This window comes from Brassica napus, chromosome C7 (assembly GCF_020379485.1).
Source record: "Brassica napus cultivar Da-Ae chromosome C7, Da-Ae, whole genome shotgun sequence".
In the NCBI taxonomy this organism is placed as follows: Eukaryota; Viridiplantae; Streptophyta; class Magnoliopsida; order Brassicales; family Brassicaceae; genus Brassica; species Brassica napus.
The window spans coordinates 27,536,046-27,552,659 of NC_063450.1; the positions used below are offsets into that span (position 1 = coordinate 27,536,046).

The window sequence follows — 16,614 nt, forward strand, 5'->3', positions numbered from 1 at the left end:
TCCACCTTAAGAACTTCCCAATAATCATGCTCTATTCTTCTCCGTTTTTCTTTATGGAAGAAAACAAATTATGATCAGTCACCACATCCACATGAATACATGATTCCTTGATTATTTCGTTTGAGCTGCTGGGATTTGAGTTCCAAATCGTATACAATTTTGTTTGCATAAAACAGCCAATAATGCGTTTCAAACAAAAAGTCAAATAATCCAACATATATGAATAACAAACGAAGATTCTAAATAGTGATTACAAATTTTAAATTATTATCCATGCAAATAGAATATCTTTTCATGGGGTAGTAATTCGTGAAACGTATAAAAAAAGAAAATTACATCTGGGACATTAATATAGTACAAAAGAATCCATTTAAGCGTAAGGAGATATGTAGCGCGAGAGAATTATTATAAGGTAGGCCGAATCGTTAACTCCAACGTCAAATAATTGTGATAATCTTTTACACGTCTTGGTTAGGTGTAAAACCAAACTTATTTTCCGGGTACGGAGAATGATATAGTATTATTTATGCTGAGTACATTGGTTGGTAGACCTCAGACCAAGCCCCACCAGATTATACTCATTGCATTATCCACCTCAAAACTTGAATATCTTACATGTATTTATCGTTTTGTAGAGAGTGCATAAGTTCTGTCACATGCCATCAGAGTAAAGTCTCCTTGATTTCGTCATCAAGAAATTGACTTTTTCTTAACATGGGTCCGATATCTTGTTAATGACAACCAAACACAGATTAATTTATTTTGATTCTTCCGTTAAACTGTAAAGTTCTGAATATTAAACATAAAAATCTGGACCATTAGCAAACACAATTCACAATACCATTTCATTGGATAATTAAACTATCTCTTAAGATGCTCAACTTTGATTATATTATATAAAGAAAGATGTGCAACATCGATCTAAAATTTGGTACACTACAACTTAACATAATGTTTATCTTTCTTGGGTGAAACTGAATACTGTACTCTTATACACAAGTAGAATTTACTATTTAGATTTTAGAGTAATATAAAAGATGTACGACGATACAGATCAACCGGTTAAAAAGTAGTCCAATCATAAAACTGCATCCGGACATAAGTCCAGTACACTTAATTAAACAACATGATTAGCTCTGGTGATGGTAGACGGTTTGGTTACACGAAAGACATGAGATATATTCGATCTGTGGCCAGTGGCGGAGCTACGCTAGTGGAGAGGGGGGCAGCTGCCCCAGATAAAACAAAATATTTATCCAAATCGTTAAGTAATTAACCAAAGTTTCACTAGATCACCTTGTCTTGCCCCCGTTGAAATTTTCTTCTTGTCCCTACCAAACCTTCGCTCAAGCCTCACATCTCACCATTTCAGTTTTTTTTTTAATCTCGTATTTATCACTCGTAATAAATAATTGGTACTTTCCTATTTTGCATGTACACTGATATCCATGACAAAATATTCAATGCATTTTTGTATTTAATTTAAAGAGATTTGTTAACTTTCGTTGTTCAATAACTCTTTTATATATTTTTCATTACTATTTTGATGAGATAATTAAGTTTTTATTATTTCCTCATGAGCCATGATTAGGTTATTTTCTTTACAAATACCATATACATTTTTTATTAAAAATATTTAAGTTATATGTTAAATCATATAAATAATAAAAATATTTATTTAAAAATACCAGCTGTTTATCACTTTTAATAATAAATATTTATTTATTTATATAAATAATTTATTTAATAGTAAATATTATTTGAAAAAAAAATTATGCCCCCGGTAAAAAAAGTTTCTGGCTCCGCCACTGTCTGTGGCTATTAGCATTTCAGGCCAGGAATTTCTGAACGCGCATATGTACATGATAAGCATATCGGTGATTAAGTTTTAAGGTTTTATGTGGTTTCATGTGCCTAATCTCTTATTCGAGTTGTGGTTCTTTTTAAGAAAATAAATTACTGGCTGAGACATCAGATTGGTCAGAATGTATTAGCTAATTAAAGTTCAGAACGAGTTAAATACTTTAAATCGTCTGATCTTTCATTTCCACTAGCAGTAGAATAATCAAATACCTAACTCTAGTTACATGAAAATTATATATTCGTTCTTGTATCATAACGACCAATTAAAAGTTCCGACGTGATGACTACACTAATATATCAAGATGGACAAATACTTAAAAAATGTTATAAATTGGATTTCGGTAACCGGTCCGGTCCATAACCGGTCCATACCGTTAGACAGAGAGAGACGGCTAGAGAGAGAGTCGGCCACCTTTGGTTTTCCTTTTCCTTATTGGTTTATGATTTGTAATTTTTCCATATTTGTATTTCATTTTCTAGTCTTTTCATTATTCTATGACGGTGTAATTTCATATATATAAAGGGCTCCTTATGTTTAAGATTAATAAGAATATACAGATTCTATTCTCTAAGTTTCACAACACGTTATCAGCACGATTACTCTGAAACCCTAAAGCTAAACCCTATCGACGATAAACCCTAGCCGACGAACCTCCATCCCGATCAAGAACATACAATCCGATTGTGATCCATCTCTTCCAGATCGTGAAACCCTTGATCCCGTGTTCAGCAACGATCTCAGCTCGTGACATACGGTCTCGGCTTGCTCCAGCTCGCATCAAACGATCTCAGCAATCAGCACGTTCACGACCCGATACTCAGCTCGTTCCAGCTCGCGACACGATCACGTCCAGCTCGCGACACGATCACGTCCAGCTCGCGTTCCCGATCAGCAAGCAATCCGTCCGCGACTCAACATCAACGTTCAGCTCGTGATCCTCATCTCATTGGTGGTCCATTCAACACATCTGAGGTTAAGGTAACTCGAAACCCTAATGAGTAATCATTGAACCCATAATCGAAACTATAATGAACAAGATCAAAAACTATAAAACCTTAAACCCCAGTGATCTAAAGTTAAAATCGAAACCCTAATACTTGAAATCGAAATTATTAGATTGCTTGATTACTTGAATGTTATTGAGATTGAATATGATCACATAGAAATCGTTTTGCTAGGATTGCTAAATTCATACTTGAATCTGATTAATTGATTAAATTGATAAAAACTGATTGAATGTTTCAAATTGGAATCGTATTGCTTGTTTGATTGAAACCTTCGTATCTTGAAATTAAAATCGTATACAAGATTAATTACTTGATTAAAATCTTGTATTTGAAACTGAATTGCTTGATCCGTTTTGAAATTGAAACCGCATTGATAAATCTTCACACGTTTTCAACTTGTTCAAAACCCTAAATCGAATTTGATTGATTGAATATGATCCGTTAGGTTGATAGTAATTAAAACTTGATGCATACTTGATTGATTGATCACGTTTACTCTCATTGCATATAGAAACCGAATACTAAGATTGATCATATCTTGTATCCGTGCGGCTTGTTTGCATCATGCATGCATAATCGAATGATCTGATTGCATATAGAAATCGAATGCTAAGATTGAACATGTATGCATCATATACAAATGACCTATTTGCATCATACCTAGAAACCTAATTGCTTGAACATATTGATTGCATTCACATGAACACTTTTAAAATCTAAATTATAAAAAAAAACATATGTTTTCAGATGTCTAAAATCAACAACTTGGATTTTGCCGCCCCAAATCTCTCTGGAGATAATCACTTGCAATGGGCACTTGATGCTAAGATCATCCTGAAATCCAAGGGACTCGGTGAATGTATCACCGAGGACAATAATGCTAGTGAGAAAGATAGATGCAGAGCCATCTTGATCATTCGCCATCATCTAACTGAGAGTCTCAAAGATCAGTATTTGACCATTGAGAATCCTTTAGACCTTTGGACAAAGTTGAAAGCAAGATATGATCACCAGAGAACAGTGATCTTACCAAAGGCTATGAATGATTGGAGGAATCTCAGAATCCAGGACTATAAGTTCGTGGATGATTATAACTCAGCCCTATTTAAGATAATTTCTAAATTGAAATTGTGTGGTGAGAATATAACAGATAAGGATATGCTTGAGAAAACCTTTTCCACCTTCCACACAAACAATGTGTTGTTACAACAACAGTACCGTGAGAAGGGCTTCACGACTTATGCTAATCTGATCTTTAATTTGTCTATTGCTCGCTGAGCAAAACAATGAGCTGTTGATGAGAAACAGTGAATTGAGACCTCATGGACAACCTCATTACCTGAGGCACATGCGGCTGTAGAGCCTAAGAAAGAATCAAATCACGTCCAGTACAATGGCCAACACGGCCGTGGCCGTGGGAGATGGCAAGGACGTGATCGTGGCGGAAATTCTTTTGGTCGAGGCCGAGGCAACTATAACTCTTATGGTCGTGGCCAAGGAAACTCGTTTGGTCGAGGTCATGGCCGAGGCCGTGGTACTTCTTTTAAGCCACAAAACTCGACCAAATCTGGGTGCCATAGATGTGGTATGGGCAATCATTGGGCTAAGACACGTAGGACTCTCAAACATCTTGTTGACCTCTGTCAAGAGAGTTTGAAAGGGAAGAATCCTGAAGTCCATATGACCTATCAAGATGGTGAAGTTGATTTCAATCATGAACGAGATGATCTTATGGATTATGAAACTTCATATTGTTTAAAAGATCAAAGTTGATTTCGGCCATCTAAGTTCTTTTGTTCTTTGCTTTGTGTTTTCTATGTCTTATTATTTCTTTGAACTTGTTTTCTTATTTATAACTTAATGAAAGAATATTATTGATATAAAAGTCTCTAAAGTATCATTCTATCTCGTTTTGAAGAATGAAAGATGATATGGATGTATTCGTTGTGGACAGTGGGTCAAGCCACACGATCTTAAGAGACAAAAGATATTTCATAAACCTAACTCTTAAAAACGCCAATATAAACACTATTGCGGGTATAGCCAGTCTCATAGAGAGCTACGGCCAGGCTAACATCATGTTGCCTAAGGGTACGCATCTAGAGATATCTGATGCATTGTATTCACCCAGCTCTAAGAGAAGCCTATTGAGCTTTAAAGACATTCGAATGAATGGCTTTCATATTGAGACTAAGGGGGAAGGAAACAAAGAGTTTCTTCAGATCTTTGAAATCGCCCAAGGCCATAAGAAAGTCTTAGAGACTATACCTGCACTCTCTACTAGCCTTTACCATACCAAAGTCAGTATGATTGAGGCCAATGCCACTTTTAACAAAGAGGCCATCGAAAATTTCACTCTTTGGCACGACCGGCTTGGCCATCCCGGTTCGAACATGATGGGAAAATTGATACTGAACACTAATGGCCATACATTGAAAGAAAACTGAGTTATTCCTAAGCACCTAACGTGTATAGCATGTTCATAAGGGAAACTCATTGTTAGGCCATCACCAGTTAAAGTGACTAAGGAAACGATAACCATTATGGAAAGAATACAAGGAGACATCTGTGGACCAATACACCCACCTTGTGGGACGTTTAGATATTTCATGGTTCTCATTGATGCGTCCACGAGATGGTCGCATGTATGTATTCTGTCGACCCGCAACTTGGCGTTCGCGAGGTTGCTTGCTCAAATAATTCGATTACAAGCTCATTTTCCAGATTTTCCTTTAAAGAATATACGTCTTGATAATGTTGGTGAGTTCACGTCCCAAGTTTAATGATTACTGTATGTCCATGGGGGTAAGTGTGGAACACTCTGTGGCACATGTGCATACACAAAACGGCTTGGCCGAATCATTCATTAAACAAATACAGCTAATAGCTAGACCATTGCTTATGAGATCAAAACTCTCGGTCTCAGCTTGGGGACATGCGGTCCTGCATGCGGCTGAACTCATACGCATCAGGCCATCTAGTGAACATAGATATTCTCCATCACAATTTCTTACGGGTCATGAGCCAGACATATCCCATCTTAAAACATTTGGCTGTGTCGTTTATGTTCCAATTGCTCCACCACAGAGAACAAAGATGAGACCTCAAATGAGGATGGGGATATATGTTGGATATGATTCTCCCACGATTATTAAGTATATGAGCCAACTACGGGTGATTTGTTTAAGGCCAGATACGCGGATTGTCATTTTGATGAATCCGAACATCCAACATTAGGGGGAGATAAAAATAAGCTGGTAAAAGAAATTACATGGAATCAAAAATCCTTATCTTGGCAAGATCCTCGGACTCAGGAATGTGATTTAGAAGTCCAAAAGAAAATACATTTACAAAAGCTAACTAATCAATTGCCAGATTCCTTTGCTGACCCGAAAAGAGTAACAAAGTCATATATACCAGCTGCTAATGCACCAACTCGTATTGATGTTCAAGAGGGACACAATCAAGTTCTACAGAGTCTAGACAACGTTTGAAACGTGGTAGACCAATAGGTTCCAAAGATAAGAACCCTCGGAAAACAAAGAAATGTGCATCCGAGGCCGAAACCCTAGACATTGCCGCGGCCGATCCTGAAACCCTAGAGATGGCCGTGACCGAACCTAAGGCCTTAGACAGGGCCGAGGAACCTAATGTGCCTAATACTGATGCTTGGGACGCTAAGCTTCATGGTACTGATGGTCCTGATAATAATGAGATCTCAATAAATTATGTCTTGTCTGGGATACAATAGAACAGAAAGAATGTCGACATTGTTGATATATTTGCATATAAGGTAGCACTTGAACTTATGGATTTAAACGAGGATCATGAACCCACGTCTATTTATGAGTGCACTCAACGATCAGATTGGATCAAATGGAAAGAAGCTATAAACGTGGAGTTAAATTCTTTAAAGAAAAGAGGTGTCTTCGGTCCTATAATCCGGACACCCTATGATGTCAAACCAGTTGGATACAAATTGGTCTTTGTGAGGAAAAGAAACGAACATGGTGAAGTAGTGAGATATAAAGCATGGCTTGTTGCACAAGGATTCTCACAGAGACCAGAAATAGACTATGAGGAGACATACTCCCCTGTGGTGGATGCTACTACTTTTAGATTCCTGATAAGTCTGGCTATAAGAGAAAACTTAGACTTGCGGTTAATGGATGTAGTAACTGCATACTTATATGGTTCACTGGATAATGAGATATATATGAAAGTACCAGAGGGGTATTGAATTGAAAAACAAAGCAAGTTCTCGAGAACAATATTGTATAAAGTTGAACAAATCACTTTATGAATTGAAACAATCAGGTCGAATGTGGTACAATAGACTAAGTGAGTACCTAGTGAAAGAGGGCTATAAGAATGACCTCTATGTTTTTTTATAAAGAAATTCGACAATAAAGGATTTGTGATCATAGCAGTGTATGTTGATGATTTGAATATCCTAGGAACCTCTGGAGAGATTTCCCAAACAGTTGAATATCTTAAGAAAGAATTTGAGATGAAAGATCTTGGAAAAACAAAGTTCTGTTTGGGATTACAGCTTGTGTACATTAGAGATGGAATCCTTGTGCATCAAATGACATATACAGAGAAAGTACTCAAAAGATTCAATATGGCCGAGTCTCACTCATTGTCTAGCCCCATGGTCGTGAGGTCTCTCGGACTGGACACAGATCCGTTCGGCCCTAAGAATGACGATGAAGATGTCCTTGGTCCCGAAGTGCCATATCTCAGTGCCATTGGAGCTTTGATGCATCTGACTAGTCACACACGGCCAGACATATGCTTTGCAGTGAACCTACTATCTAGGTTTAGCTCTTGTCCGACCTAAAGGCACTAGAATGAGATTAAACATATACTTCGTTACCTGCAAGGAACGAAAGACTTGTGTTTATTTTATACTAACCAAAACAAAGAAGGTTTAGTTGGTTTTGCTAATGCAGGTTATCTTTCGTATCCACACAATGCTCAATCACAGACATGCTATGTGTTCACACATGGTGGAACGGCCATATCATGGCGTTCCATGAAACAGACGATCACGGCCACATCTTCAAACCATTCGGAGATCTTAGCTATTCATGAAGCCAGCCGCGAGTGTGTTTGGTTGAGGTCCATGACCCAACATGTTCGAGTTGATTGTGGGATGTCCGAAGGTAAGGATGCACCAACCGTGATGTATGAAGACAATGCAGCATGCATTGTTCAGCTCAAGGACGGTTACATCAAAGGAGATAGGACGAAGCACATCCCACCCAAGTTCTTCTTCACGTATGAACTTCAGAAAGCCGGCGAGGTTCAAGTGGTCCAAATGCGTTCCAGTGACAACTCAGCTGATCTATTTACCAAGTCACTTCCTACCTCGACGTTCAGGAAGCTCATGTATCAGATAGGTATACGTAGACTGAAAGACCTTCAGTGATGTTCATAACAGGGGGAATAATACGTGTTGTACTCTTTTTTCTCCACCATGATTTTGTCCCATTGGGTTTTCCTGGTAAGATTTTAATGAGGCAATATCCAAAGCGTATTACGAACTCTGTATGGTTATGACATCCAAGGAAGAGTTTTATAAATCATATTGTGGATGTTCATAACCGGTCCGGTCCATAACCGGTTCATACCGTTAGAGAGAGAGAGACGGCTAGAGAGAGAGTTGGCCACATTTGGTTTTTCTTTTTCTTTATTGGTTTATGATTTGTACTATTTTTTTTTCTAGTCTTTCAATTATTCTATGACGGTGTAATTCTCTATATATAAATGGTTCATTATGTTTAAAGATTAATAAGAATATAGAGATTTTATTCTCCAAGTTTCACGACAAAAAACCTTTTCTTTAATCATTGATCGTGCGTCTGACATTAGACCACAATAAAATTACAACTATAAGCAGCTCACGTCATAGATGCAAATCTGGAGGAAATAATAAGCACACTTAAAATTTAATCCAGAGCAAAATATAATAACAAATAAATACCATTTCGAGTAGAACTAGTTATGGATTATATATATCACGTTATAAGCTTACATAGCTTTTTATTATTTGCCTTAGAAAATATTCGTTGACATTGTGAATAGAAAGATTACAACATGTACTAGAAGTACCCTTCCTTAAACATTTCATTGTCACGGTTTATTTAAATGAACTATTACCAAAGAGCTTACATAGAAACCAAACCACAATAAAAGATCACTTAGTCTTTCGAGATGATACCATTCAGTACTTAGGCCTCACGTTAAGACGGGAAGCTAGTTTCTGTCCCAGCGATTTGTCTGCCTGAGTCCAGTAAGATATCCAAATGCTGCGAATCTCGTGCGTCACGCGAGGCTCCGCAAGTGCTTCAACAAAACGCTTCACGAAACGCTCTTGCCTTTTACCCGGAAAGAAAAAAAAACAATTAGAATTTTATGAAATGTGTGAAGCTTTGTGGATTTTGCAATGAGTTTTGTAGTGTCTACCTGTCTGCGTCCCAGGACCTGTATCGTTCCCCTGGCTGCTGAAAGTTGTTCTCCTTCTCAATCATGCACTGTCGTATACAGAAGATAGTATAAAAAACATTTTAATCTCACAATGTTAAAAGGATTTGTGTCAAGGCATGGAGCGGAATATGACCTTCTCACGATTTCCAGAGCAGAAAACAGGAGTTGTTGGGTATTTGTCAGCATGGCGAACCGGATTCAACCTTGAAGGGAAGTAATTAACCTGGAAAGCAACTCAACCGGTTCATATAATCAAACTATAAAAAATAAGATTGTGAATAAGCGTTTGAATGAGCTGATTACCTCCTCATCTCGGTGCATGAAGTTCATGAAACCTTCATGGTGATTGTTGTGGTGAGCACATTTTGGAGCATTAACCGGCAGCTGCAGATAGTTTGGTCCAAGACGGTGTCTCTGACTATCAGCGTAGGAGAAGATCCTGGTCTGGAGCAGCTTATCATCTGAGTAATGGACGCCAGGAACGACAATAGCAGGGCAGAAAGCAATCTGCTCATTCTCGTTAAAGAAGTTGTCGATGTTTTTGTTCAGCACCAAGCGGCCAACAGGCTGCAGAGGCAAGATATCTTCAGGCCAGATCTTGGTGACATCAAGAGGGTCGAAGTCAAACTTGTCTTCATGAGCAGGATCCATCACTTGAACGAAGAGATTCCACTCTGGATAGTTCCCAGAAGCGATTGAGTCATAGAGATCCTTGGTTGCATGGCTGTGGTTGGATCCTCCGACCTTGATAGCTTCCTCATCAAGGAGGCATTTAACCCCACAAGACGGTTTCCAGTGGAACTTGACGTAGTGAGCTTTTCCGGCTTTGTTGATAAGCATGTAGGTGTTGACACCAAAGCCATCCATGTGCCTGTAGTCCTGTGGGATACCGAGATCGTCAAAGAGGAACGAAAACATGTGAAGACTCTCAGGGTGGTGTGAGAAGAAGTCCAGTATCCTCCAGTTCTCCTGAATGTGGGATTTGGGGTTCGGTTTCAAGGCGTGGACCATGTCAGGGAACTTCATCCCGTCGCGGACGAAGAAGACAGGGAAGTTGTTGCCAACAAGATCAAAGTTCCCCTGAGTTTGCAAAACAGACTCATTAAAAGACAAGGATGTTGATGATGGCATGAAAGAGAGAGAGAGAGAGAGAGAGAGTGGGGAAAAGCTAAACCTCTCTGGTGTAGAACTTGACAGCAAAACCACGAGGATCTCTGAGAGTCTCGGGGCTGCCGCGCTCGTGGATCACAGTAGAGAAACGAACAATGACAGGAGTCTGGACGCCAGGTCCTCGGAGAAAATCAGCACAGGTAAGGTGGGTAATGTCATGGGTGACTTCAAAGAAACCTTTAGCACTAGCACCTCTGGCATGAACAACTCTTTCAGGAATCCGCTCCCTGTCAAAGTTGGCTAATTTCTCAAGCAGATGATAGTCTTCCAGAAGAATAGGGCCTGGCAAGTTACAAAAATTATAGCTTTCACAAGAAAGCTGATTCACAAAAGTCCAAAAAATGAATGGAGACATTCTCATTTAAATGTTTACTGCAAGAGATAAGAAAGACGCACCTCTGGTTCCAGCAGTCAAAGAGGAGTTGTTGTTCCAGACAGGAGCACCCGAGTTTGTCGTGAAGAAGGGCGAATCATGAGCGCTTGAAGGACGAACCTGCACCCCCAAACGATTGATGATAACATGACAGAATAATAAACAAATCAAGAGGGTCCAGAAGCAACATGAACATTAGGTAGCTACTACTTGAGCTCAAAATCCAGTAAATCGATTAAATAACGAACAAAACAACTCAAAAAATCTGAGTTAGAAACCTTAAACAATGATTATATACAACGACATCGATAGATTACGTCAACGTTTGGACTAGTTATTCCTCGAAAACGTGCATGTGGCTAAATAAACAATCAATAAACATAACCATTCACATAATCCAGTCCTAAATATATTTGATCTTTTTAATCTTAAACAAAAGCAAGTTTCTAGCAACTTCTAGAACCCTCACCAACAATCAAACCCCCGATCTATGCGAATTATACAAAAATCGAACAATCAAACTATTAGATCATTTAATCACACGAAATTGATACGAAACGGACTCAGATCCAGAATCAACCGAAACAAAATCTAAGAGAAATCGATCGGTGGTGTTACCCTGTATGGATCCATGGATGCAAAGACGATTTCGATTCGGATTTTGCCTCCTTCACGGTTTCTTTTTAGGTGAGACTGGTTTTGTATCTTTCTACGTAATCGGCGTGTGTCTCACTGTTTTATAGTGACCCCCAAGATAAATATCTTATTTTTATCCCACCGCGTTAAAATTGAGATTACGTTACCAACTAAAATAGTCGTATGTTTTTTTTTTTTTTGGGGAGATTATCCAAATGATTACTTTCTCGAATCAGTCCGCCACCTAATTACCTGCTTACGTGTGCGGATAATATCCTCTTACCCTTACTTGGATTCTATACTATAACTAGACAAATCTTGTTTTCAAATTCAAGCTTATCCCTTAGTAAAATAAATAGTACTAGTCGAATTATAATACTGCATTTATTTTCATTGATTTTATTTTATTATTATGACAAACACAGAGTTTGACAAGTAATAAGATACCAAGGAAACATTTGGTTTTAAAAGGATTACAAACATCATTTTTTATTATACAGACACGAAACAGAAACAACAACAACAGCATAATCTTCTTGAGGAATTTTAAGTGATGATGGATCGTTGAGAGTATCATATGATTTGTACCTTTCCAAGGACAAGAGATTGGTCTCTCTAGATGCTTGGCCTTACGTTCAGACGGCTTGCAAGTTTCTGTCCCAGTGATCGGTCAGCCTGAGACATACAGATTTTATTAAGAATGTCAGCTTTCACAAAAATGGGAGAAAATGCAAAGTAGGAAGCACTGAGTTTGTTTCTTTTTTTGTTCTGACCTGAGACCAGTAAGAGATCCAGATGCCGCGGATCTCATGAGTCAGACGTGGCTCTGACAGTATCTCAACCCATCTCTTCACAAACCTGTCTTGCCTGTCACCCACCCATAAAAGTAAGCATTAGGATTCTAGTGAGTTTCAGTGAGAGAGTTACTTATGCAAAGAGAGAGAATGAGACTTCTTCTTTTACCTGTCTGGTGCCCATGATCTGTATCTGTCTCCTGGCTGCTTGAAGTTGTTCTCCTTCTTGATGATGCACTGCAACACATTGACAATGAAGAATTGTTTTAGTACACAAAATTCAAATGAAGTGAAATATAAGGTTTTGATGCCTTCAAATCATATACCTTTGTTCTGATTCCAGTGTATGATTTGTTAGGGATAGGAGCTTTCTCTGCGCAGCGGACAGGATCAAACTTTGAGGGATAGTAATTGATCTGTAAAAGCAAACACCACATTAAGATTTTGATACCAAATTAAGAAAAACAAGCAAGCATAGCTCAAATGGTACTATTTAGACTTACCTCCTCATCTCTGTGCATGAAGTTCATAAACCCTTCATGGTGATTGTTGTGGTGAGCACATTTGGGAGCATTAACCGGCAGCTGCAGATAGTTGGGTCCAAGACGATGTCTCTGAGTGTCACCATACGCAAAGATCCTACACTGGAGCAGCTTATCATCCGAGTAGTAAATCCCAGGAACCACAAGACCAGGGTTGAAAGCGAGCTGCTCAGTCTCATTAAAGAAGTTATCAATAGTCCTGTTCAGAACCAACCGACCAACAGGCTGCAGAGGCAAGATATCCTCAGGCCAGATCTTGGTCACATCGAGCGGGTCGAAGTCAAACTTATCCTCATCCGCAGGATCCATGGTCTGAATAAAAAGCTTCCACTCAGGGTAGTTACCAGACGCAATAGCATCGTGGAGATCCTTAGTCGCGTGGCTGTGGTTGGCTCCTCCAACTACCTTAGCCTCTTCATCGGTGAGATTCTTGATCCCACAAGTTGGTTTCCAGTGGAACTTCACGAAGAGAACCTTTCCGGATTTGGAGACAAGAGTGTAGGTGTGGACACCGAAACCTTCCATGTGCCTGTAGTCTTGTGGGATACCGACGTCATCAAACATCCAGCACCATGTGAGGAGACTCTCTGGTAAGTGGGACATGTAGTCCAGTATCCTCCAGTACTCCTGGATGTTTGTTTTCGGGTTCGGCTTCAGGGCGTGGACGACGTCCGGGAACTGAATCCCGTCGCGGATGAAGAACACCGGAGTGTTGTTTCCAACAAGATCGAAGTTTCCCTGAAGTGCATTAGCAATACACAAACATGAGTACTTTGATTCTAAAGAAGATAGAGGACATCTCAAAAATGGAAATTAGTAATATATTTTTTTGTTCATATAACCAAATTTAAAATCGGTCCATCAGCAAATTAGTTATTATATAATCTTTTATTATATATACACATTCTAAGAATCCATAGACTAATCAACTATTAGCAAAATGATTTTTTTTTAAAACGATTATTTTTAATGGGTCTAAGAGCGGGATCTTAAGGTGGAGTTCTTAGTGGAATATAAGAACCAGTCTCTTAACTTTTAACTAAAAAAAGCTAAGAAGCCTAGCATAAGAACCCCCAATAATCATGTTCTAAGCATCCGCGTAGACATTAATCCTTGTGGCCTAGTGATTTCTTGAACATTAATTGTTTATACCTCTCTGGTGTAAAACTTGACGGCGAAGCCACGGATGTCTCTCATGGTTTCAGGGCTGGCACGCTCGTGAACGACGGTGGAGAAACGGACGATGACGGGAGTCTGAACACCAGGGGCTCTGAGGAAATCGGCACAAGTGAGGTTTGAAATGTCATGGGTGACCTCAAAGAAGCCCTTAGCACTGATTCCTCTGGCATGAACCACTCTCTCAGGAATCCTCTCCCTGGTGAAGTTAGCAACCTTCTCGATCAGATGGTAGTCCTCAAGAAGAACCGGACCTGCCCAGAACAAAAAGTAACAAAATTTTAGAAAACCAATCACACTCCAATACACAAGATCCGAGATTTGAACTATTTCTCTCCTAACGAATATACCTCTTTCTCCGATGGTGAGGGAGGAGATGTTGTTGGAGACCGGAGCACCGCCGTTTGTGGTGTAGAACGGAGCGTTGTACGCGCTCGACGGACGGTACTGCAAGAACCGTAATTCAATCGATTATCAGATATATCCCCAGATCAAGCAACAATCGTATCGATTCAATTTTTTTTTACCCTAATTTCAGTTGTTGGAAGAAGGAAGATATCACTTTCTATTTTACCCGCGTCTTTCTTATTCACTCACAATCCGAAATTTTAAAACTAAACCCGGTTTTACCGGGCCGGATCCGGGCCGTCGGTGGACAAAGAAGGCTTTTCATTTTGGGTGGTAACATGTCGGATTATTCGATTATTGCTTTACTTTCTCGTATATTCATTAGTCTTGTTTGATGGATCTACCACTTTTAACAGTTCGAATAATAAATCCATACGTTTTTTTTAAGAAATTCCAACGATTATCCTCATATACATACACCATGCTACCATGGTATGTTAAAAAATAATTTATAAGTGATATGTGCATTGTTTCATACGAATAAATACTTCACTTAAATTTGTTTTATTGACGACACTCTGATTAATCATATGTTTATATCTTATCTGATCAGATTATTTATATTATGATTAATTTATTGGGTAGATTTGATTAATCAGGTGCGTAGATCTGAGAAATCTATTTAACAAAATTTACAAAAACACATGCATGTTTTTAATAAAAACACACAAACAACAAAATAAGGTCTCTCGTATCAGGGAAAAAACAAACAAACCACATGTGACGTTTTTAACGCATGCACTGGTTTATAGATCAAACGAGTCGTTTTAAAAGTATGCCATCTTAGATAGCCAACCCAAAAATCAACATAACCACCTTATAGCTCAAACGATCATAGAACATAAATTAATTTTGGAAGAAAAAGCATGTATTTAACACTAAGACTCAAGAGCAACTTTCATTTTTCATTAAAAAGAGTTGGAAAAATGATCATAATGAAACATGGGATCATAGTGAAACATAATTGACTTAAGACACACACACACACAAAAAAAGTGGAGAAGAACAAGAAGATACCTTGTAAGGATCCATGGTGATGAAGAAGCTTTGATGATCCCAAAATATAACGTTTGAGGTTTTGGTATAGTGAGAGTGATGAGATCTTATATATGTGTAATGTATATATAGTGAATCGCGTGTGCTACGTTAGGTAATGGCGGCCCCCAAATGGAGGGGTACGTTTGTCTTTCCATGATCAATTTATCGATACAGTAAAAATTAGAGCTAGAAATTTTAATCATTGTCTGCGGGCCCGTCCCGTTTGACCCGCCGCAGGGCGGATGCAGATCGAACCATTTGAAAATTTTAAATCGCGGGTGCGGGTACGGGTCGAGATTATTTTGACCAGGGCAGGTGCGGGTCAGCCAAATTTGAATCGCGGGTACCCGCAAATTAAAAAAAAAAAAAAATTTGAAAAAAGAAACATTTCTGGTAAAATATATAAAAACAATAAATATTTATATAATTTTAATTATAAATATATTTTTAATAGTATTTTTTAAAAATAAATATTATATAAATAAAAAATAATTATTTTTAATTAAAATAATTATTATATAATTAGAAAATAATCATTTTTAATTAAAAGAACTATTTTTAATATAATTAATATTACCCGCGGGTTTTGGCAAGGCGGGTGCGGATATAAAATTTTTTGTTTGCGGATTATGCGGGTCGAGTTTTTGAATAGAAAAAATGATTCGATCCGCGGCGGGACGGGACAGGTCGGGGCGGGTTGATCTGCGAACCCAGCACTAGTAAAAATGGACCATTGTGACTTTTCCTTTGCGATAACAATAATGCCCCCACCCTTTTTTTTTGTCTTCAATGCCCCCACTCACCACCACCTTAGATATTTCTTTCCTGTTTTTGGCTCCAACCCGTGAGAAAAAAATCGGTAATGAATAAACAATTCATGATCCTGACAAGACAGTATTGCTAGAGAGGAAAAATAATATTAATATCTTTCGGAAACAATTATTGTGACAAAAACAGATAACCTAATCTCAAAAACAAAAAACTTTGATAAAAAATGTTATCTTATATATAAAATTATTTTTATATATTACCTGATACACAACCCATTCTCTTAATATAAATCAACAATAGTTAGCAAATCCTTGTTTTCAAAAAGAAAATTCAATGATAATTC

At 38.2% G+C, this 16,614-nt stretch overlaps 2 protein-coding genes across 2 annotated transcripts; both read right to left on the minus strand.

Annotated features, from left to right (window-relative positions):
- Positions 1–8,894: 8,894 nt before the first annotated feature.
- Positions 8,895–11,777, minus strand: LOC106407814 (catalase-1). The gene is made up of 7 exons (XM_013848675.3): positions 11,525–11,777; positions 10,930–11,026; positions 10,538–10,815; positions 9,667–10,443; positions 9,497–9,586; positions 9,343–9,410; positions 8,895–9,254 (listed from the first exon to the last, which is right to left on the minus strand). Exons 1-7 carry the CDS (start codon positions 11,537–11,539, stop codon positions 9,101–9,103), a joined length of 1,479 nt encoding a protein of 492 aa, XP_013704129.2. The 5' UTR covers positions 11,540–11,777; the 3' UTR covers positions 8,895–9,100.
- A 135-nt stretch (positions 11,778–11,912) lies between these two features.
- LOC106407811 (catalase-3-like) lies at positions 11,913–15,730 on the minus strand. Its single transcript, XM_013848673.3, has 8 exons — positions 15,480–15,730; positions 14,405–14,501; positions 14,031–14,308; positions 12,840–13,616; positions 12,663–12,752; positions 12,506–12,573; positions 12,316–12,409; positions 11,913–12,217 (listed from the first exon to the last, which is right to left on the minus strand). Exons 1-8 carry the CDS (start codon positions 15,492–15,494, stop codon positions 12,158–12,160), a joined length of 1,479 nt encoding a protein of 492 aa, XP_013704127.1. The 5' UTR covers positions 15,495–15,730; the 3' UTR covers positions 11,913–12,157.
- Positions 15,731–16,614: the final 884 nt, after the last annotated feature.